This window comes from Bos mutus, chromosome 16, assembly GCF_027580195.1.
Source record: "Bos mutus isolate GX-2022 chromosome 16, NWIPB_WYAK_1.1, whole genome shotgun sequence".
Classification (NCBI taxonomy): domain Eukaryota; kingdom Metazoa; phylum Chordata; class Mammalia; order Artiodactyla; family Bovidae; genus Bos; species Bos mutus.
In genome coordinates this window covers 28,818,219-28,842,726 of record NC_091632.1, presented here as the reverse complement: position 1 = coordinate 28,842,726, position 24,508 = coordinate 28,818,219, and the positions used below count along the sequence as shown (strand labels likewise).

Here is a 24,508-nt window from a genome sequence, read left to right as displayed (position 1 = left end):
ACAATCCTAAATATAGAAAATCTCAAGAAATTCACCTTAAAACTATGAAAAAACAAAACAAAACATGAGTACCAAGATTACAGGATGCAAAATCAATATGCAAAAAACTGATTGTATTTCTGAAGCCTCGCAACAAACAATCCAAAAATAAAATTAAGACAACAATGCCATTCAGTAATAAAACATTTAGGAGTAAATTTAACAAAAGAAGTTCAAGACTTACATACTGAAAGTTATAAAATACAGATGTTAAAAATGGTTAAAAAGGAGACAGAGGATTATAGACCAATTTATGTTTACAGGTATTAAAAATATAAGCCAAAAAGTCTAGCAATTTATCAAAAGAATTCCACATTAATGCTAAACCTAAATTTTAGGTTTACTCTAGAAACACAAATAAGGTATCAGAAAATGTATAAGCATATCTCAACAAATTAAACCATATGATTATATAACATGATGCTGAAAAGGCACCTGATAATATACTGAATTTGCTCTTAACTAAGAAACAGTTAAATAAATGATTTGAATTTAATGAATGCTATTCTTCAGGGAATTCCCTGGCAGTCCAATGGTTAGGACTCTGCACTTCTACTGTCAAAGGCCTGGGTTCAATTCCTGTTCAGGGAAGTAAGATCCTGCAAGGCATGTAGCAAGGCCAAAAAACTTTTAAAAACCCACAAAACTATTCTTCAAAAGGGGATATCATGAACAGAAAACCACTAAAGCTGATTCAACTAAAGGAAATACATGGGAAAAGTACCTATAATTGTATCATATAACATGCCTTTTAACAAAAGAGAATGTAAAAAATCATTACAAAAGAAAAAAATACAACCATCATTTTTGGCTACTACCAAATATAAACAGATAGCCCAAAGGCTATCTGGTAATAAAAAGTTACCAGATTTAATAAGAACAATGCCTAGATATAATACAAATATTCAAATATCAACAGTTTTTTGTTTTTTACTCTCAGCAAACAGTAGTTAAAGGAATGGAAAAAAATAACAACAAAATTATAGAAACAGAAAAAAATTAACCAGAAAGACCTAAAACCTAAGCGAAAAAAACTAAAACTAAAAATCTCTTTGAAAGATAGAAAATAATCCAAACAAACAAAAAGATATCCCATGTAACTGTAGTAAGATGAACTATCTTAATACCACTGGTTCCAAAATTAACTAATAAATATAGGGTAATTCAGATGAGAATACCAGAAGAATTTTTCTAGAACTGGAAAAATATAAATCTTAAAGCTTACATGGAAACGTAAAAATTAACTAAGAAATCCATGATAATTTAACACAGTGAGGACAAAACTGCCTGCCAGACAGTTGAGGCATTTTTAAAGTAGATCCTTTCCAGGAAGGAGAAATTTTAAAGATGTTCATGTCTGGCATTTGTACATATTTTATATTGATTATAAATATGATCATCATTTTTCTATTAAAAATGATGACTAATAGTGTGTTTGTAACATTAAAAAACTCAAAAAACTACTTTATCTAAATGACTGATAAGTATTAATTAATGAAAATACCTTAGCAATTATTGAGCATCATATTCTAAGAGCTTTACAAATAGCATCTTCCTTTCATAATCCTCATAAGAGTCCCAAAAGATGTATCTCTATTTTAAGGATAAGGAACTTGGGGAGAGAATTTAATCAACTTGCCCAAAGTAACATTTCTAGTCAGTGAAAAAGAAGGATTTAAATAGAGAATACTAGTTCCCAATGGAAAAGAGCAGCATACTGGGGGGAAAAGGTATCTGCTAATGAAAAGGAATTCTACCCACATATACATGTTCTCCTGGAATTTAACTATGAAAGTATGTTAGTATCCAAGTGAAATACACAGTAAGTTGGAATAAGGAAAAGATGTAATGACAAATTAAGATTTAAATTTACCTTTTAAAAAAGTAATTACTGTGTTCATGATATTGTGCTGCTGCTAAGTTGCTTCAGTCGTGTTCGACTCTGTGTGACCCCACAGACGGCAGCCCACCAGGCTTCCCCGTCCTTGGGATTCTCCAGGCAAGAACACTGGAGTGGGTTTCCATTTCCTTCTCCGATGCATGAAAGTGAAAAGTGAAAGTAAAATCTTTCAGTCGTATCCGACTGTAGCGACTCCATGGACTGTAGCCTACCAGGCTCCTCCGTCCATGGGATTTTCCAGGCAAGAGTACTGGAGTGGGGTGCCATTGCCTTCTCCGTGATATTGTGCTAGATTATGTTTATTTTTTTAACTGAGATTATCAATAAAAAAAAAAATGAATCAAGAATCAAGGAGATTTAGCAAAGCAAAAGTTAAAATACAAGTGTTCACAGAATCTCACCAATTTCTCAATAGTATTGATAAATTGGAGTTTATCAATTTATCACAAAATGCTAACATGATTTATTAATAGAGCTGCCAAACAAAACTACAAGATGCCTAGTTAAATTTGAATTTCACGTAAATAGTAACATTTTTAGATCAGCATGTTCCAATATTGCATGGGATATAGTTTTACTAAAAAGTATTTGCTGTTTAATCTGAAATTAAACTTAACTGGATGTTTCTGTATTCTTATTTGCTCAATCTTAGCACCCTATTATCTAAGAAAATACACAGATTTTCCAAATTAAAAAAAAAAAACAAATACAAGTGTTCACTGTTTCAGTAAACACTCAAGGTAGGAAATCAGATAAGAAGACAAAGGAATTAAGAGTAGAGTGATCACATAATTAACCATTCAACCCAGAACAGTTTTGAGAATGAAAGAAGGGCCTAACAGTTATTATAATGGTAAGACAAATATAAACTAGGACTTCCCCAGGCAAACGCAGACATTCGGTCATCCTAGTTAAGAAAAATACTTTTAACAAAAAATTCTTTGGTATGACTTTTTTTTAGTACTTACTATGTTAGCATGTACTCCACAATATAAGATTTAATCTATCTTATTCACTGTCCCTAGATGGGTGCTTTGTACACAGTAGGCACTCAATAACTGTTCAAGGTTTTATAGTAGGTTTCCTTTCATTTAAAAACAAAAGGTTTCCTGTGTCTGTACAATATTTTAAGCATCATTATGACCTAAATTTGTAAACAAGCATAAATCCAGGTATGCAAAGACTTAGAGGAACAAAAATAATCAACAAACACATCTTTATGTATTAAACATGGGAGATGCAATGCTAAAATTAAAGCACAGCAATTAATGAGTAAAAATGGTATACTACATACTTCTAATTTAGAGTGCAATAATGAAAACAAAGTTTAAACCTACAAAGAAAGGCAAAACTAATACAATATTGTAAAGTTTAAAAATAAAATCAAATTAAAAAAATAAATAAATAAAGTTAGTCATGAAAACTGACACCAAAAGAAGACAAATCTTTCATTTCTTACCTGCACAGCCGAAAGCCAAATGGTATCTAGAAGAAGGACTGAATTTAACACAGCACACATTAGCCTTCGCCTCAATGCTTGCCACTGAGTTATCCAGGTTGGTAGACCATAGCTTCACTAAGAATAAGTAACAATAAAAACGAAAATAAACAATACATTAGCCAATACTTCTACAAACTTCCTGCTACAGCTGTCTTTTCATGGTAATCTAAGTATTTTGATTTAGTAGGATCAAAAATATTCAAACTAAATGAATAATGTTCAATAAAACAGTATATTTAAGCCAACAGAGCTTAGTTTCAAAGTCAGAAAACCACATAGATAATATATAATGAGAGAAAATATGATCTATTAACTAAAGCATACAAGACAGGTTAAAAAAAAAAAGTAGTCTGGAAACACGTGTATATTTGTTTTAGCATTCTTTAAGTTGTGTACATGTATGAGCAGGGAAACTAGATGGCTTATCTTCCAACCTATCAAACTTTTGAGAACTTCACAAACACACACATTTTCACAGGTATGATATATATATATATACGTGTGTGTGTGTGCATATATATATATATATCACATTGTATATATGATATATACACAAATGTCACTTAAAGTACCTAGAAGCAGTTCTTATTTTATCTTTCACTTAAGAATTCCATGATTTTAAAATTTTATGTGGGAAACAGAAAGAGACTCACAGACTTAGAGAATGAACTTATGGTTGCTGGGAGGAAGGGAAACTTAGGGAGTTTGGGATGGACATGTACATACTGCTATATTTGAAATGGATAACCAATAAGGGCCTACAGTATAGCATATGGAACTCTGCTCAATGTTATGTGACCGCCTGAATGGAGAGGAGTTTGGGGAAGAATGGATACATGTATATGTATGGCTGAGTCCCTTTGCTGTACACCTGAAACTATCACAACATTGTTAATTGGTTATGTGTGTGTGCTCAGTTGCTCAGGCATGTCCGACTCTTTACAATCTCATGGACTGCAGCCTGTCAGTCTCCTCTGTCCATGGGATTTTCCAGGCAAGAATACTGGAGTGGGTTGCCATTTCCTCTTCCAGGGAATCTTCCCGATCCAGGGATTGAACCTGTGTCTCCTGCATTGTCTGGTGGATTCTTTACCACTGAGCCATCTGAGAAGCTTTTAAAGTCAGTACTATCTCAATCAATATCCCAGCAGAATTTTCTATAGATACTAGTAACTTGATCCTAAAATGTTTGTGGAAAAACAGAAACTGAAGAGTTAAAATAATTTTCAAGAATAAAGATGAAGGGCTCACACTAAATGATTCCAAGACTTAAGCTACAAAGCAAGACAATGCAGTACAGTAAAGAAGAAATACAAAGATCAATGTAGAATCAAAAAAGTGTCACACTCTTGTATCAGAAATGGACAGATCCAGGAAGCAGAAAATCATAAGAATGTAGTTGAACTCAATAATAAATCAAACTGGATATAACTGATATCTATATATTACTTTAACAACAGTAGGATACACATTCTTCCCAAACTCACATGGATAATTCATTAAGACAGATCACACTCTGGGCCATAAAACACCTTCACACACACACACACACACACACACACACAAAAGAAACCATGTATTGCTCAGACTACAACGGATTATATTTGGAGATCAAACAACATACTTCTAAGTAATACATTAGTCAAATAAGAAACCTAAAGCAAAAATTAAGAATATTTTGAACTAAATGAGAATGAAAATATAATTTAAAAAAGAAATCTGTGGGATGCATCACTCAGAGGAAAATTTATAGCGCTGAATGCATATATTAGCAAGAAAAATGATCTAAAATCAATAATCTTCCAATTAAGGGAACTAGAAAAAGAAGAGCAAATTAAATCCAAAGTAAGCAGAAGAGAAGTAATACAAATCTGAAGAAAAATCAGTAGTTAAACCAGAAAGTCAATAGAGAAAATCAATGAAACCAAAAGCTCATTTAAAAAGACTAAACTGACAAGCCTCAAGGTAATCCTTAACAAAATCTCAATGAAGTTTTTTGCAGAAATAGAATAAAACACATTCTAAAATTCATATGGAATCTCAGTAGGCCTAAAATAGCCAAAACAATCTTGAAAAAGAAGAAAAAATAATGAAGACTCACTTCCCAACTTCAACACAAAGCTACAGTAATCAAAACAGTGTGGCAGTGGCAGAAAGACAAACAATGGAAGAGAAGAAAGTTCAAAAATAAACCCTCACAGATATGATCAAATGATTTTCAACAAAGGTGCTAAGATCTTTCAATGGGGAAAAAGGATAATCTTTTCAACAAGTGGTGTTGGGAAGACTGGATATTAGCACGTAAAAAATGAAGTCAGACCATTACTTTATACCTTATACAAAAGCTAACCCCAAATGGATCAAGGCCACAAATGTCAGAGCTAAAACTATAAAACCATTAAAGAAAAAGCTTTATTGCATTGGATTCAGCAGTGCCTTTTGAACATGATGCGAAAAGCATAGGCAATAAAAGAAAAAATAGGCAATCTGCATTTCATCAATATGAAAAAGCTGTGTGGATCAAAGCACACTATCAACAAATAATATATCTGATAAGGAATTAATATCTAAGTTACTGAGAGTATGCTTGAAATTCAATAGCAGTGAGAAAAAAATACAATCAAAATGGGCACAGGGCTTCAATAAACTTTTCTTCCCTGGTGGCTCAGATGGTAAAAGCATCTGCCTACAATGTGGGAGACCCAGGTTCGATCCCTGGGTTGGGAAGATCCCCTGGAGAAGGAAATGGCAGCCCACTCCAGTATTGTTGCCTGGAAAATCCCATGGACAGAGGAGCCTGGCAGGCTGCAGTCCATGGGGTCGCAAAGAGTCGGACACGACTTCACTTTCACTTTCTCAGAAGACATACAAATAGCCAATAAGCACATGAAAAAATGCTTGACATCACTATCATTGAAGAAATGAAAGCAAAACAAAACCACAGTAAAGTACCACTGCACATCCATTAAAATCATTTTTAAAAAAGAGGGGAAAGAACAGGTATTGGCAAGGAAGTGGAGAAACAGAAATAGTTGGGTGCTGTTGGTGGGGATATAAAATGGTGCAGCCATTTTGGGAAACAGAATGGCAGTTTCTAAAAAATTAAGTATATATATCATATGACCCAGTAATTTCATTTCTGAGAATATGCCCAGAAGAACTTAATACAGGGATATGAAGAGATATTTTGCCATTCATATTCATAGCAACGTTATTTATAATACCCCAAAAGTGGAAGCAACCCAAAATCCATCCACCAATCAACAAATGAAACAAAATGTGATATATCTATACAATAGATTATTTTTCAGTCTTACTAAAGATGGAAATTCTAACATAAGCTACAACATGGAAAATTCTAGAAGACATTATGCTGAGTGAAATACAACAGTCACAAAGGACAAATGCTCACATACGACACTGAAGGGTGCTAGTAAATTTCACAGAGACGGAAAGGAGAAGGGAGACTGCCAGGAGCTGGTGAAGGGGGAAGGAGGAGTTACTGCTTCAGTAAAACAGAAACAGTTTCTGAAACAGAGTTTCAGGTTTGCAACATGAAAAAAGTTCTACAGATTGACAATGATGAAGACAAATTGAAGATAATTAATGCCACTGAATAGTATACTTAAAATGGTTAATTATATGTGTATTTTAAAACAATTTAAAATCAATAAGTAATTAAAAAAAATCTCTTCCTAATTAAAATTGTTCTGCTAAAATTACTTATATTTTCCTGAGGAAACTAGCCAGTCACCACCTTTGAACAAATATTAATCTTCAGTACAAAAACACAGTACTCTCAATAAAGGCTACCCCATTACATTATTTTTAAAAAGTATTTAACATTGATTAGTGAAGCTCTGTATTACAACATCAAAAAAAAATCAATTATAACACAATGCTCTATTTTAGAAATTCAAAGATAATTTCTTACAGCAATCATGAAGGAAAATGTTACAATCCATATATACTGTGGATAAACAACTTGCTACTTCTCTTTGATCCAAAACTTTCTGGAGGGCAGTCCAGTCACGTCATTTCTCTTTTACAGAATAGGACAGCTCTATCATTCAAACTACTGCACAACTGCACTCATTTCACATGCTAGCAAAAGTAATGCTCAAAATTTTCCATGCTAGGCTTCAATAGTACCTGAACTGAGAATTCTGAAATGTTCAAGCTGGATTTAGAAAGGGCAGAGGAACCAGAGATCAAATTGCCAACACTGCTGGATCATAGAAAAAGCAAGAGAATTGCAGAAAAACATCTACTTCTGCTTCACTGACTATGCTAAAGCCTTTGACTGTGTAGATCAGAGCAAACCGTGGAAAATTCTTAAACAGATGGGAATACCAGACCATCTCATCTGCCTTCTGAGAAACCTGTATGCAGGTCAAGAAGCAACAGTTAAAACCGGACATAGAACAAAGGAATGGTTCCAAACTGGGAAAGGAGTACGTCAAGGCTGTAGACTGTCACCCTGCTTATTTAACTTACATGCAGAGTACATCATGTGAAATGCTGGGTTTGATGAAGCACAAGCTGGAATCAAGATTGTGGGGAGAAATACCAATAACCTCAGATATGCAGGTGACATCATCCTTATGGCAGAAAGTGAAGAGGAACTAAAGAGTCTCTTAATGAAGGTGAAACAAGAGAGTGAAAAAGCTGACTTAAAACTCAACACTCCTAAAACAAAGATCATGGCATCCAGTCATAGATGGGTAAACAATGCAAACAGTGACAGATTTTTATTTTCTTGGACCCCAAAATCACTGCAGATGGTGACTTCAGCCATGAAATTAAAAGACCCTTGCTCCCTAGAAGAAAAGCTATGACAAACTTAGACAGCATATTAAAAAGCAGAGATATTACTTTGCCAACAAAGGTCTGTCTAGTAAAAGCTATGGTTTTTCCAGTAGTAGTTTATGGATGTGAGAGTTGGACCATAAAGAAAGCAGAGCTGAAGAATTGATGCTTTTGAAATGTGGTGTTGAAAAAGACTCCTGAGAGTCTCTTGGGCTGCAAGATCAAACCAGTCAATCCTAAAGGCAATGAGTCCTGAATGTTCAATGGAAGGACTCATGCTGAAGCTGAAGCTCCAATGCTTGGGCCACATGATGTGAAGAGCAGACTCATTAGAAAAGACCCTGATACTGGGAAAGATTGAAGGCAGGAGGAGAAGGGGACAACTGTGAATGAGATGGTTGGATGGCATCACCAACCCAATGGACATGAGTTTGGGCAAACTCCAGGAGATGATGAAGCACAGGGAAGCCTGGTGTGCCACAGTCCAAGGGGTCACAAAGAGTCGGACACAACTGAGAGACTGAACAACAAAAACAACAATCATTGTGAAATAAAGTTTTCAACGCCAGAACTACCCCTGCCTATGTATTCACTAGTCTGCAAGTTACATATTGAAAAGAAGGAAAGGGCCAAGATAAAAGAAATCTGTTAACAGGGCTTTATAAATCTAATCTTGAGAAGAAACAGGCCAAAACAAGACAATAACAGAAAAGAATGAACAGTAAAGACAGATATACACACACATACATACACAAAAATAGAAAGATCAATTAAATGGGCAGAAAGAAATATAGAATTTCTGCCTTGAAACATGATGAACTTCATTAAAAGATTTTGGTATACAGTCAGAATTTAATACAATTCAGAATGCAGTGATGTCTAAATATTTCAACGAAAAAGTTCACTTCACAGTATATATAAAGGAACTGGTTATAAATACATCAGAGTGTGGCATGAATTCAGAAAAAATTATTATAATGAAGATGCAAAATATTCATTTTTCTTTCACTCCAAGAAACATAGGTTTTTGTGCTTATTAGACTATTTTTAGAATAATCAGTAATTGCAAAGGATCACTATGGGTTTCAATAAATATCTGTATTTCTGTTAGGTTTTAAAAGGAATTAAGTCAGGGGAGGAGACCCAAATAGTACCTTTTGCATCATCAGAACCTGAAGCCAAGAGTTTAGGATCCATCAAATTAAAGTCAACACTCCAACATCTCTTCTCATGCTCCTAGATGTAGAAGGAAGACAAAGTAGTCTCAGAATATAGATCTTAAATAAAGCAAAATAAATAAACATAGTTGATACCAATTTATCACTATGGTGGGAGGGAAAAAGAACTGGCTATGAAAATAAAGGAGATGCAAAGTAGCTCATAAACTTTTTAAATATACATTTATATAATTACCACTTTTGGAAATTTATTTGATATATCCTACTGCAAAGAGTCTGAAGAGATGCATCAGAAAAGCATTACTGGAATTACATAGGTAGATGTTGGATAGCATTCCTGACTAGATGGACATGAGTTTGAGCAAGCTCTGGGAGTTGGTGATAGACAGGGAAGCCTGGCGTGCTGCAGTCCATGGGGTCGCAAAGAGCAGCTGAACTGAGGAACTGAGGAAATGCTAAATAATGATTTTAAATTTGTAATTATAAAATGCATGAAGCTCTATAATTATTAAAAAGTACAAATGTGATTCTTGCAACAAGCTCCAATATTTTGGCCACCTGATGCAAAGAGTCACTGGAAAAGACCCTGATGCTGGGAAAGATTGAGGGCAAAAGGAAAACAGGATGACAGAGGATAAGATTGTTGGATGTCATCATCGACTCAATGGACATGACTTTGAACAAACTCTGGAGATAGTGATGGACAGGGAATCTGGTGTGCTGCAGTCCATGGGATTGCAAAGAGTTGGATACAACTGAGCGACTGAACAGTAACAACAACAACAGGTAAGTAGTATTCTTATTTACCTGATAGACCTTTGACCTCTGTCCTGTGAATCCATCCCATAGAATGACGGTGCCTTCATAATCACTGCTGGCTAATAGATTCTTATGATAACTACTCCAACTGATACAGCTGAAAGAAAGGGATATTAAGTTAAGCCTTATTTTACATAAAAATAAACAGCAATGGATACAAAGAATTTGGATGTGGTCAGAAAGATTAGAACCCTTTCAAAATGGTCTACATGAGTTCACAATAATTATTCTGCCCACAATCCATCAAGGAAGAAGGCATCAAATAATTCCCAGATTTTTCAATTGAAACTACCCAGTTACAAACCATAACCACTCTTCACTCTCATCACCAGTTAGAAGACAGATATGGTGTGCCTAAAGTTGCTACTGGCCATCCTTGACACATGAAGAATACATGTGTCAATACGGTAGGTGGAGATAACAGAGGCCAGGGGGGCACACATGTCACGGCAGAGACCAAATCAGACCCTTCAGGCCCCTACATCCAGTTGTGTCAGATCATATAAGCCAGTAAACTAGTCTGAATTGAGTCTCTGTGTTTACAGACAAATGTTGACTAATGTAAGTGTATGACTCAAATTTCAATAAAATGCATTTAACAGAATTAAACTTCTAACACTTATGGTTTCGGCTATTCTCAAATGTTCCAACATTGAGAATGAAACATCTAAAAATATATGCTTTTGGTTAGATATATATGTGCATCACACATACAGTAAAGCTAATGTATATTAAAGGAAAAAGTCACTTAGAAAGCAAAGCAGCTGGCCTAGGTGATTTCCAAGCACATGAACACAAAGCCTTTTTGCTGTCTTCTAGCTGTACTCGTGCTACATTTTAGGCTTTGAAGAGTTTATTTGCAACTTTAGATGTACTTATTAGAATTTCTGGGAGAAATTACATGGAACAGTCAAGAGCCTTGGATTTAGTCAGACCTGAGCTTAAATTCCAGATCTGCAACTTACTAGTTGTGGCTTTGGGTAATTCAGTTCACTTTCACAACTGGTGTGCTCCAAATGGGTTTCAGGGAAGCTTACATATTGACCCTTTCAGCCCCAAGTCCATTGTTTCCAGATTTGAACAGTTTCCTTCTCTTTATTCCAAGGTGCATAAAATACTACCACATTGCTTTATATCTGTCAAGACAGACAAGGTAAACCCTCTAATCCATATTTTCATTATGGTAACATTTATTATGAATTCTTGATATGGGTCAAGTATTGTGCTGAGTGCATCATGTGGATTTATTTTAAGTATAATCCTATGAAATAGGTATTACTATTAGAGCCTCTATTTTACAAATTAGTAGCATGATACGGTTAAGAGCAAGATTCTGTTTGAATCTTGGCTACTCCAGAGACGAGCTGTACAACCATCAACAAGTTAATGAACCCTTTCTGTGCTTCAGCTTTCTTGTGTATAAAACAGGGTAATGATGGTCTGCATAAGACACAGAACTTATGATAATGCCTGCCACTGAAGAATTCAATAAAATTATGTCTCACTCATGCTGCATTCTTTTCACTTAGGAATAAAGTATATAAACTAAGTAGATAACCATTATACATTCTCAATGATGAGCACCAGTTATATCAGTCTACCATTTTTATATGAATTAGGAAACAGAAAAGAAAGTTATACAAATAAAGACTACAGTACTTGCTATATTATTAACATTATTAAAGTGACCATATATGTGTCATTCATCCAAATAAAAAAGGGATAAGAATGACTAGAAAATGTTCGAAGTTTTAAACAAATTTACTATTAGTTTCTTGATGTCACTCCCTTTGAAGCCAGTGCCTATGAAAATAGCTTAGGAAGTTTGTTTTAAACATGAAGATTCTAGCATTCCTTTTAGATTTTGTGGGGGCAGATCAGAAGTTGGGTCTAGTTTCTGCAGTTTGAACAGTATTCCAGGTTTAAAAAGCACTCGTTATAAACTCTAACCCTTAATACATGAAACTTAAACATTATGCCCTCACAAAAAGACACATACCATTCTTGTGAAAAGAATTCTTAAAATTATAAACAATTATAATAGTTAGAGATATGTGCATGCTAGAGGGAAAATTCCAGACTTTGAGATACTATTCACTGGGCATATAGTAATCCATGAAACATCATCTACAGTAGAGACATTTATTTGATTGAATGAAAGAAGATTTTCATTTGGCAAATAGAAAAATAGAAAAACTACTAACCCCCACAGGGAAAAAGTGATCAATATCTATAAAAAAGATATTCTGATGTATCTTCTATATATAATTAATAATGTTTATCTCGAACGAATAAGATGTCACATGAAAAGGTAAAAATAACAAACAAACTAATCACAGATACTGCTACATACACACTACATTATGCCAAGTAAATAATGTAAATACCTGATTTTGGAATTGCAGGTCATTTCATTTTCAGGGTAATGAATATCCACCGCATCCTGAATGACTGTGCCATATTCATAGACTTTGATCTTCTTTGTAACTCCAGCAATTGCAAAGTAGTCACAATCCCGGTCAAATTCAATACTAAGGAACGAAGTACATACTTGGGTCAGTAAGACTATTTACCTATCCTTGTGATGTTACGATGACAACATTTCAAATTTGGTTTTTTCCTCCCCAATTTCTAAAGTGATTCTATCTACAATGATACTAGATCTACTTGAAATGCCTTCAAACTGTATTAGGCTTATGGAGATTAAGTCATTATCAAGACATGTAAAATTAAGAGTGGCGGAGAACTGCATAGCTATACAATTCTGAACCACAGATGGTTTTTTGGTTCGTAGAAACTTGACATGATTTTCAATTCATCTTTAGTAACCATATTACAACATACCAAACTGTCAAGGCTAACAAGCTACACTGTAAAAGTAGTGAGGGAAGATTTAGTGGTTTGGTATATTAAAAATACATCAAAAGAGAAGAGTCAATAAGCCTTTTCCTTAATTTTAGCTTTTTCTCTATCTACCATTCTGTGTAGATGACAGAATTTCACAATATTTAATGTTGTTTTAATAAATTAATGAGTACACAAGCTGAATTATGACACAACTAAGAAGGTATAACAATAAAGGATAAAATATACATATGAATGGAATCATTAAATAATCATTATGTTTCCTCCAATCATTTCTCACCTTCCAATCTCTGACTTATGAACCACAAACAAACAGAGGAAAACTTAAGTAAAAATTTTTCCTTCTTTTCAAGTTACTTAAGAGAATTCACCTCTCTTACTGACTTTTTATACAAGTTTCAAAATAAGTAACTCCAAAGCACAACACAAGGTTTTATTCATCTTTAAGGACCATAACTTGGAGTCCTAAAAAAGTTATTATATAATCGACAAGAATGTTAAGTAACCTAATGGAATTAAGAGTAAAATGAATCATCACACACATTATTTCTCAAACAGTTAAATATCCTTTCTAGAAGCTCAGTCATAAAGTTAGAGAATACATAAGAATTATTGATCTTTAATTACATAATAATACCAATAATAGATAATATTCATTGATCACTCACTCACTATAATCACTACACAAACTAACTCCTTAAATTCTCATAATAACCCTATGAAATAGGTATTAATCTATCCACATTTTATATATGAGACAACTAAGGACTGGAGTTGAGTAACTTGCCCAAAGCATCTTATAAGTTGCTAAAATGATATGGTAGTGCTCTGCATATTTTAAGCATTCACCAAGGGCATACAAATAACTACATGACATATTTTTCTTTATAGATTAACTGTGACATCTTTTTACCAAAAAGTATATGGTTAATTAATAATATAGTAAGAAGCTTTGCTAAGCTGACAATGAATAAGGAAAATAAGTACACATCAAGAATAGTTCCCATAAAAATACATGTTGAGATGCTCACTTTTCATTACAACTTTAAATCCTTGCTCAATTTTATGCAATTTTTAAAGACATTTCATGAAATGTCATTGACTATTGCGGCTCAGACGGTAAAGCGTCTGTCTACAATGCAGGAGACCTGGGTTCGATCCCTGGGTCAGGAAGATTCCCTGGAGAAGGAAATGGCAACCCACTCCAGTACTCTTGCCTGGAAAATCCCATGGACGGAGGAGCTTGGTGCAGGCTACTGTCCATGGGGTCGCAAAGAGTCGGGCACGACTGAGGGACTTCACTTTCATTGCAAAATTCAGCAAACATTCCCTTCAGTACAGTATGACTGTGTAGCAAAGCAATAAACTGACTTGCGCAACCATTTCAACCTAACTGCTGTCTCAGCTAATGTTATCTGCCCTGTGGACCCTAATGCAATATAACTGTATCGATGGCCACTATTCATCTATCCCAACTCAATTTATACTCACAACCTCACACCACTGAAGAAGAAATATTACTGTGTCTGGTAAAGGACAGAGTTATTGGAACTGAAATTCTGTCCTTAACTTAGGAAATTTTGTTATGGCTGAGAAGTCAAGGGAAAACCAGTTATATTATCTCTAAATATTTTTTCTTCATCTACAAAAACACATGGCTAGTAAATCAAAAATATTCCAAAGGTTGTACTAGTAAAAGTTAACACACTACTTCCAGAACTATTTGTTTTTAATATAAAAAAGTTTAAACACTAACTTATTAAAGACACTACAGGAAGAAAACTGGCACATAAATTAAAATACTGTCAAAAGAATGGATTTGATGATATAAACAAGTAATTAAATCTATTTCCTCTGCTGCTACCCTGTTATTCGACCCAGCTCTCTTTTTTCAACAAAGGTTATTTTTTATCTATATCAGATCATTATTAACTCTTATACATTTTGTTTTGTATAAAAGTTGTTAACTTTTTGTTATTAAAAGTTTCATCTCATTATTAACTTTTTGTTTTGACTTTACTGCTATTGTTTTCTTACATTCTGGTTATGTTTTCTTCTTAATACATTAGTATAACAAGGACCTAGATAGTATCTTTATTTTAATATTCTAAGATATAGAGCCTCTAGTTTAAAAACAAGATTTTAATAGAAATACTGATCAAAAAATATAAAGAATAGCATTATTTCTGATTAAAAGGGAAAGGAAGAAAAACAGCTACCTTAAAAAAAAAAATGCAAGCACTTTCACATAATTAAGACTCAGAATTTAAGTAGTTCCAAACATGAGTCATTTGTTCCCAATTTCAAACAGATTTAATCATATCTGTTCCCAAAGACAAACAAAGTCAGACTCTAGAAACCAATCATGGAATAACTCAAAAGAATAATGTAGTTTTCAGACAGAGAGCTTTTCAGAGCTAATTCAAAATAGATGGTCTCTCATTTCACAATACAATATTTCAGCTGCCTTAATTTTTGAAATCTGATAAAACAAACAAAAGTAATAAACAATGACTAGTTAGGCTGAAATAAAAACAAAATAAAAGGTAAACAAATTAAAACACACTTGACGGTGCAATTAAATTCAAAAAAGAACTGCAAGAAGTCTTGTGATACAAAATTCATTTCTGCTATCCACTATCACCAGTAAGAAAACAAGTAGTTTATGAAAGTTAATCAGTTTCACAGAATTTTTTAAATTTAAAAAATAAACATTGAAAAATTATCTGAATGGGGACTTACGTGAAAATAAACTGCATTTTTCTTTCACACTTCGAATGTTTCAACTGTTTTTTAAAAGTGATTTATTTAAGCAGCTGTAAAATGAAACTCAGCTGTTTGAAACTGGCTATATTCTTTGTCAAAAGGGCCATCAGTCAAGTGATGAAGCATCAAGGCAACAGACCACACAGGACACCTGATTAATGCACACATCTAGCTCAGAGTAGCACAGAGCAACGTCAACACATCAGTATCTCAAGAGGGGAATTTTGTCAGGGTTCCCACTGTCTGTCATATTTTTTTTGTAATTATAAAATGTATTAGTGAACAAGGTGGATTAACATCCCTGAACAACAGAATCCAATTTATCAAAAGAAAATGTAAAGTAAACAAAATTGTTAAAGGTCCAATTCATTACCATGTTAGTTTGCCCCAGGAGACAGGGGCTGCTATAATTTCAAGGAAACAAAGAAAGGCTCAGAAATGGCCTTTTTTTTAAAATGAAAACAGAAGAGTAGAGCTTTACATAATACAAAAAGGATAAGTAAATGATAACTGAAGATATTCAACTGTGACTTATTTTCAACTCGATCAACAGTATTGGCAAAAACTTCCATAACATACTAAACACTCACTATGTGTCAAGCATTGTTTTAAGCACTTTACATTAAATATATTTAATCTTCAAATCTCCACTGCATAGATAAAGAAACCGAGGTATACTAATGTTAAGTAATTTGCTCAAGGTTTACTGGAAAATTCCAAGTCATCAAGTTTCAGAGTCTGTGCTCTCAATCACTATGCAGAAGTCTTATTTTAATGAGAACAGAAGGGTTAGTCTATAAGAAACACATACAAAGGCAAAATAAACAATAATCATAACATAAAAATGGTATCTCATGGCATACATATGACAGTAGTAGTAATAACATCATAATTCATCCTGTACAACAATTCAAACAGAGAGAGAAAAAAGTAGCCTGGCAGGGTTTATAGTTAGTGGGCAAGGTCATTTATTACTAAAATAAGCAAATGCCAAACAATAGGAACAAAACACGACACAGGAATTCAAGAGTCAATGATTACTAAGACTCACTGGGAGAAAATGTACGATGCTTGGATATTCTCATCCGTATGAGAATATTCGTATGGGTGTGCCTGCTATCTGCTGAACATTGACCAAGCTGATGGAAAACCAGGATGTTGAACCAAAACACATTTGAGAAATGTGCATTAATACAAACCTGGGCTACTGCAACAGCCTCCTTACAAGTCCGCCAGTCCTGACTTTTATCTTTTCTAATCCATTTGAAGGATGGCTATTAGGGAAAATTTCCAAAAACACAGCTCTGTTCACATAATTATCATTACTTTGTTGTTGATGTTGTTGTTCAGTGGCTAAGTCATTTCTGACTCTTTGTGCTGCCATGAACTGTAGCACGCCAACACTTACTACCATATAAAATTCAAGCTTCAACCATTAAGAAAGGTTTGTCACAATCTGGCTTGAAGCTTTTCTTAAAACTTATTTTACTTTTTAAAACTACGTATATAGGCAGTGGTTCAAAAAGTGTACAGACAAAAGCAAGTCTCCCTCCCAATTTTACCAAATAAGCACCTGACTGGCCTCCCTAGAGACAATCAATAGTTACAGGTCGTGCATCCTACTAGACGTGAGCAAACATATGGGTATTCACAGTCTTTTTTTTTTTTTTTAAAACACATGGGATGATATAATAGTATCTTGTCAATCATGCTATATCAGTACATATTAGGGATACCTCATTTTTTTCTCAGTGGTTGTACAGAATTCCAACATATGGGTATATCATAAATTATTTAATAAGTCTAATGAGGAACACTTACTTTCTAGTTTTTTTTTTTCTACTGTTAACAACAATACTACAATGAAATAAATACCTTTCTATGCATGTCATTTTTCACATATGCCAGAATATCCCTAAATATACCTGGATTACGAAGGGCTATGTCAAAAATCATACCTTGTTAATATAGTTAAATAAAGCTAAACCTCTCTCCAGCCAGATCAACACCACTAATAATTTTGTCTCCAAATGTTTCATTATCTTCTAAATCTAACTAAAACCCAGCTCTTCCCTGAAAATGCTGATTCCTCTGAGGTCCTCTCACGTTCCACATTAAAACACACTTAGATAGAAAGTCAGAGTCCTCCTTGCTATGCACAACTTCCCCAGGTATTCTTCCTCCTCCCTAAAGCCTCCCAGGTCAAAACATCCTGTTAACTTTTATCACATAATACTGCTCCTTATTACTCCTTCGACCAGTCCATGAGTTCTTGGAAATTTTAACTTTTAGCTCAATATCACTCTCTCCAAATCTACCCTTGTCATAATTCTTAATAATTTCAACAATCCCACAGATTCTAATATCCTGATCTATCAGTTGGACTTTCCTTTCTCCAAAGATCTTTTATTGTGCTCACCTCCACCTCACACAACCATGATTATGCTTTTTCATTACCAATAATGTCATTTCTCCATAATTGCATTTTCACTTTCTGACATATTGCTTTCTGACAACCACTTCCATTCGCTCCAGCTAACTCACTGTTAGCAACAATCCTTCAGGCCCATGAGGAATCTAAAAATTCACTACTGTCCCTCCCCTGCCTTGTATATTCCCTTTTCCTTTACCCACCATAGGTTACACAGTGAATAATTAAGATGCCCTCACATATAACTCTACTCCTTTAACATTTTTACATCTCTTTTTCCTTATACCTAACTTCCTTGGTAAAACTCTAGTTAATCTAACTCTCTACTCACTCTACACTTGAAATGGCATGGCTGAACATGGCTAGAGAAAAAAAAATGTTCTGATTATGACCACTATCCTCAAGTGGAGCTCTCACACTGCTCAAGTTTATGATAAATATTCCCGGTCCCATAAAATTTGCTAAAAATTTGTCCCACACTATTTGCTTTAAAAAAAAGGTACATAATTTCTCTATTCTTCTCAAACTTCCCATATCTCTTTCCTCTTAATAACTCTCAGCAGATTATTTTGCTCTCTACAGTTTATCATACACATACACACACACACACACACACACACAAAGAAGAAGCAGGTAACTTACAATGGTTACCACCATCACATCCTCCACTTACCAGCATATACCCACATACTTTGATATACTGTGCCACCTCTCTGGTCACTGAGTGAAGGATCCACACCCCTAGATGGATCCAACAGGTCTACTTGTACACTGGATCCCAGCTTTGCTTGCCTACTCTAGGACTGCTTCCTAGATTGACCTCCACTGCTCTCCTATATCATTCATTTCTTCCATTCTCCTGGATCTTTTCCATGAGCCTTTCAATTTCAACGTTTTCTTCCTTTAAGTGAAACACAAACAAAACAAAACACCTCTTAGAACCCTAATTCTGTTTTAGCTATCATGCTATTCCTTTCCATTCTGATCACAGAACTTCACCAAAAAAGTGGTCCAAACACATCAATTCCTAATTCCTCTCCTCCCTTTCTCTTTAACCCAATGGAATCAAGCTTTCACCTTCACCACTGAAAATGCTGTACTAAGGTCAACAATGACCTGCTGTCCGCTAAATCTAAGAGTCAAATCTGAATTTTTATCTTACCCAAATATCAACAAGAGCTGGTTTAAGCTCATATAGCTCAATATCAGCAAAACAAACAACCCAATCAAAAAATGGGTGGAAGACCTAAACAAACATTTTTTTTTTCCAAAGAAGACATACAGATGGCCAACAAACACATGAAAAGATGCTCAACATTGCTTATTATTAGAGAAATGCAAATCGAAACTACAATGAGGTATCACCTTACACCAGTCAGAATGGACGTCATGAAAAAATCTATACAATAAATGCTGGAGGGGATGTGGAGAAAAGGGAACTCTCTTGCACTGTTGGTGGGACTGTAAACTGATACAGCCTCTATGGAGAACAGTATGGCGATTCCTTAAAAAACTAGGAATAAAACTACCATATCATGCAGCAATCCCACTACTGAGCATATACCCTAAGAGAACCATAATGCAAAAAGACAGATGTACACCAATGTTCACTGCAGTACCATTTACAATAGTCAGGACATGGAAGTAATCTGGATGTCTATTAATAGATGAATGGATAAAGAAGTTGTGGTACATATATACAATGGAATATTACTCAGCCATTAAAAGGAACAAATTTGAGTTAGTTGAATGGAGATAGCTAAACCTAGAGCCTGATATACACAGTGAACTAAGTCAGAAAGAGAAAAACAGATATTATATATTAACAAGCACATATGGAATCTGGGTTTCCCAGGTGCACTATGCAGCTCACCCAAGAGACTTGGGTTTGATCCCTGGGTTGGCAAGATCCCCTGGAGAAGAGAATTGCAACCCAATCCAGTATTCTTGCCTGGAAAACCCCATGGACAGAGGAGCATGGTGGGCCACAGTCCATGGGGGTTGAAAAGAATGGGACACAATTGAGTACTTACGTGCTTGTGCATGTGTACACACACACACACACACACACACACACAGAATCTAGAAAAATGGTACTGATGAACCTGTTTCCAGGGCAGGAATACAGATGCAGACATAGAGAACGGACTTATGGACACAGTGAGGCAAGGGGGAGGGTACAAATTGGCAGAACAGCATTGACATACATATACACAGCTGCTGCTGCTGCTGCTGCTGCTAAGTCCCTTCAGTTGTGTCCGACTCTGTGCAACCCCATAGACGGCAGCCCACCAGGCTCCGCCATCCCTGGGATTCTCCAGGCAAGAACACTGGAGTGGGTTGCCATTTCCTTCTCCAATGCATGAAAGTGAAAAGTGAGTGTGAAGTCGCTCAGTCGTGTCCGACTCTTTGTGACTGCATGGACTGCAGCCTAACAGGCTCCTCTGTCCATGGGATTTTCCAGGCGAGAGTACTGGAGTGGGGTGCCACTGCCTTCTCCCATGTATACACTACTATGTGTAAAACAGATAGCTAGCAGGAAGCAGTTGTATAGCACAGGGAACACAGCTCAGTGCTCTGTGATAACCTACAGATGTGGGATGGCGGGGTGGGAGGAAGGCTCATGAGGGAGGCTCACAGGGAAGAGGACATACGTATACTTAGAGCTGATCCATGCTGGTGTACAGCAGAAACCAACACAGCATTGTAAAGCAATTATCTTCTGATTAAAAAAAAAAAAAACAAAACCCACCAAGAGCTGACTTAAATGATCACTCCCTCCTCCTCAACACTTTATTTTTCTCCGACCTCACTAGCAGCTCCATCTTAGCATACACTGTTCATCCCTCCTCCTGTGTCCACTTTCATACTCGTATCCCCTAGTTCAGTTCTGGCCCCTCATCTCCTTTGAATCTCCATGGACTTCTTTGGGAATCTCATCTAATCTTTAGGTTTTAATCTATACACTAATGATTACCAAATGTTATCTCACGTATCAGATCCCTCTGTACTACTGGCTCATGCCTATTTGACAGCTCAATTTTAATCTAACAGGCATCTTAATTCATACTAAACTGAGTTTCTGAATCCCCTATCAAGCACTTCCCTCATCTTATTTACTAACCTCATTTCTCTTTTAATTAACTTTAACATCAACTCTTTCAGCTCAACCTTCAAAATACATATAGACTGTAACCACTTTTCACTAGCTCCCTGCCACCACTCTCATCCAAGCTACCATTATCCCATGTCTATATTATCAAACAGGCTCCTTACTGGCTCCCCTGCTTCCATATTGGACCCTTACAGTCTGTTTGCAAACAGGTCAAATCACCATTCCTTTGGATCAAAATTCTTTAATGGCTTCTGATTTGGTCTCATGAAAAAGGCAAAGTGAATATAAAACAGTGTAAGTGATTTCCTCTCCTTCTCCCTTGTTTTGGTTACACTGGCCTCAGGTAAAACTAGGAAATTCCAAACCTAATCCCATGTCAGAGGCAGTGCACCTGACAAGCCTCTGATCCTGAAGTGGCCGAATATTTTCCAAATGGAAGCTTTCTACTCTCTATCCCTTACTTCCCTGAATTATCTCCCTCTCTATTTTGCTTTCATAGGATTTACAGAACTTATATCCTATACTTTCTTCTAATATGTTATCAGTTTCTTTTCTTTTTATTTAAATATTCATCCCACCTGGAATTTATTTAAAACCATGAGAAGAAATGTAAATTTGTATTTTTCTACATCATTACTATGGAAACCCATTTATTTAATAATCTCTTTCCCACATTTATTAGAAGTGCAGAAAATGAAGAGGAACTAAAGAGCCTCTTGATGAAGTCTGTCATGAACTGAGATCTGATCTAATTTAAAGTCTCATACAACTTGTGTTTTTATTTTGTCTTACAGCTAACTAAGGAATTTTCCAATGTATAATGATACTGATAACTACTTAAACTTCATCATGGACTGAACCCTCATCATTATGAAGTGCCAGGGCAGGAGGAAATATGAAGAGAAAATGAAATTTAATGCATCTAGCCTGAATTAAACCTTATTTTCAACATTCACAGCTCCAAGTTTTTAGAACTCTTATATACAGAACAAATTTATGCTTCATACTGTGATCTAATGTGAAAATATCTCCCTTTTGATGGGAGGTTTAGCCTATTTACAGTTATTTATCAAGGACACATTTGCTTTCAATTCTCTTTTATGTTGTGGTATGTATTTTTAACTGCATTTTTAATTAAAAATATTTTTCACTATTTGATTTCTTTCTGCTTTCTATGTGCTAGTTTCATAAATGAGAACTGTAGTATTTCTGTCTAGTGTCTATTTTTATGATTTTAAGAGTTACCGTAGAAAGAAAGAAAGGATTGAATGCATCTATTAAGTCTCTAGAGGAAAACAACAGAATGGGAAAGACTAGAGATCTCTTCAAGAGAATTAGAGATACCAAGGGAACATTTCATGCAAAGATGGGCTCGATAAAGGACAGAAATGGTATGGACCTAACAGAAGCAGAAGATATTAAGAAGAGGTGACAAGAATACACAGAACAACTGTACAAAAAAGATCTTCATGACCCAGATAATCACGATGGTGTGATCACTCACCTAGAGCCAGACATCCTGGAATGTGAAGTCAAGTGGGCCTTGGAAAGCATCACTACAAACAAAGCTAGTGAAGGTGATGGAATTCCAGTTGAGCTATTCCAAATCCTGAAAGATGATGCTGTGAAAGTGCTGCACCCAATATGGCAGCACATTTGGAAAACTCAGCAGTGGCCACAGGACTGCAAAAGGTCAGTTTTCATTCCAACTCCAAAGAAAGGCAATGCCAAAGAATGTTCAAACTACCACACAATTGCACTCATCTCACATGCTAGTAAAGTAATGCTCAAAATTCTCCAAGCCAGGCTTCAGCAATACGTGAACTGTGAACTTTCAGATATTCAAGCTGGTTTTAGAAAAGGCAGAGGAACCACAGATCAAATTGCCAACATCCACTGGATCATGGGAAAGGAAGAGAGTTCCAGAAAAACATCTATTTCTGCTTTATTGACTATGCCAAAGCCTCTGACTGTGTGGATCACAATAAACTGCGGAAAATTCTGAAAGAGATGGGAATACCAGACCACCTGACCTGCCTCTTGAGAAACCTATATGCAGGTCAGGAAGCAACAGTTAGAACTGGACATGGAACAACAGACTGGTTCCAAACTGGGAAAGGAGTACATCAAGGCTGTATATTGTCACCCTGCTTATTCAACTTATATGTAGAGTACATCATGAGAAACACTGGTCTGGAAGAAGCACAAGCTGGAATCAAGATTGCCGGGAGAAATATCAATAACCTCAGATATGCAGATGACACCACCCTTATGGCAGAAAGTGAAGAGGAACTAAAGAGCCTCTTGATGAAAGTGAAAGAGGAGAGTGAAAAGGTTGGCTTAAAGCTCAACATTCAGAAAACGAAGATCATGGCATCTGGTCTCATCACTTCATGGGAAATAGATGGGGAAACAGTGGAAACAGTGTCAGACTTTATTTTTGGGGGCTCCAAAATCACAGCAGATGGTGATTGCAGCCATGAAATTAAAAGACGCTTACTCCTTGGCAGGAAAGTTATGACCAACTTAGATAGCATATTGAAAAGCAGAGACATTACTTTGCCAACAAAGGTCCATCTAGTCAAGGCTACGGTTTTTCCAGTGGTCATGTATGGATGTGAGAATTGGACTATAAAGAGGGCTGAGTGCCAAAGAATTGATGCTTTTGAACTGTCGTGTTGGAGAAGACTCTTGAGGGTCCCTTGGACTGCAAGGAGATTCAACCAGTCCATTCTAAAGGAGATTAGTCCTGGGTGTTCTTTGGAAGGACTTATGCTAAAGCTGAAACTCCAATACTTCAACCACCTCATGTGAAGAGTTAACTCATTGGAAAAGACTCTGATGCTGGGAGGGATTGGGGGCAGGAAGAGAAGGGGACGACAGAGGATGAGATGGCTGGATGGCATCACCAACTCGATGGATCTGAGTTTGTGTGAACTCCGGGAGTTGGTGATGGACAGGGAGGCCTGGCGTGCTGGAGTTCATTGGATCGCAAAGAGTTGGACACGACTGAGCGACTGAACTCATTAAGTCTCTAATCTGAGCAAAAAACAAAATTGCTTTTGCCTTTCTTCTTCCTAGTCTA

General features: G+C 35.6%; 1 protein-coding gene across 6 annotated transcripts in view; it reads right to left on the bottom strand.

The window, feature by feature from the left end:
• The window catches only part of COP1 (COP1 E3 ubiquitin ligase), a 222,681-nt gene that overhangs the window by 70,317 nt on the left and 127,856 nt on the right, over positions 1-24,508 (bottom strand). For all 6 annotated transcript variants that reach the window (XM_070384887.1, XM_070384885.1, XM_070384886.1 and 3 more), the window contains 4 exons: positions 12,634-12,777; positions 10,235-10,343; positions 9,404-9,485; positions 3,399-3,515 (listed from right to left, as the gene is read on the bottom strand). In XM_070384887.1, coding sequence (XP_070240988.1) covers positions 3,399-3,515; positions 9,404-9,485; positions 10,235-10,343; positions 12,634-12,777 — 452 coding nt within the window. The remainder of the gene's footprint in view (positions 1-3,398; positions 3,516-9,403; positions 9,486-10,234; positions 10,344-12,633; positions 12,778-24,508) is intronic.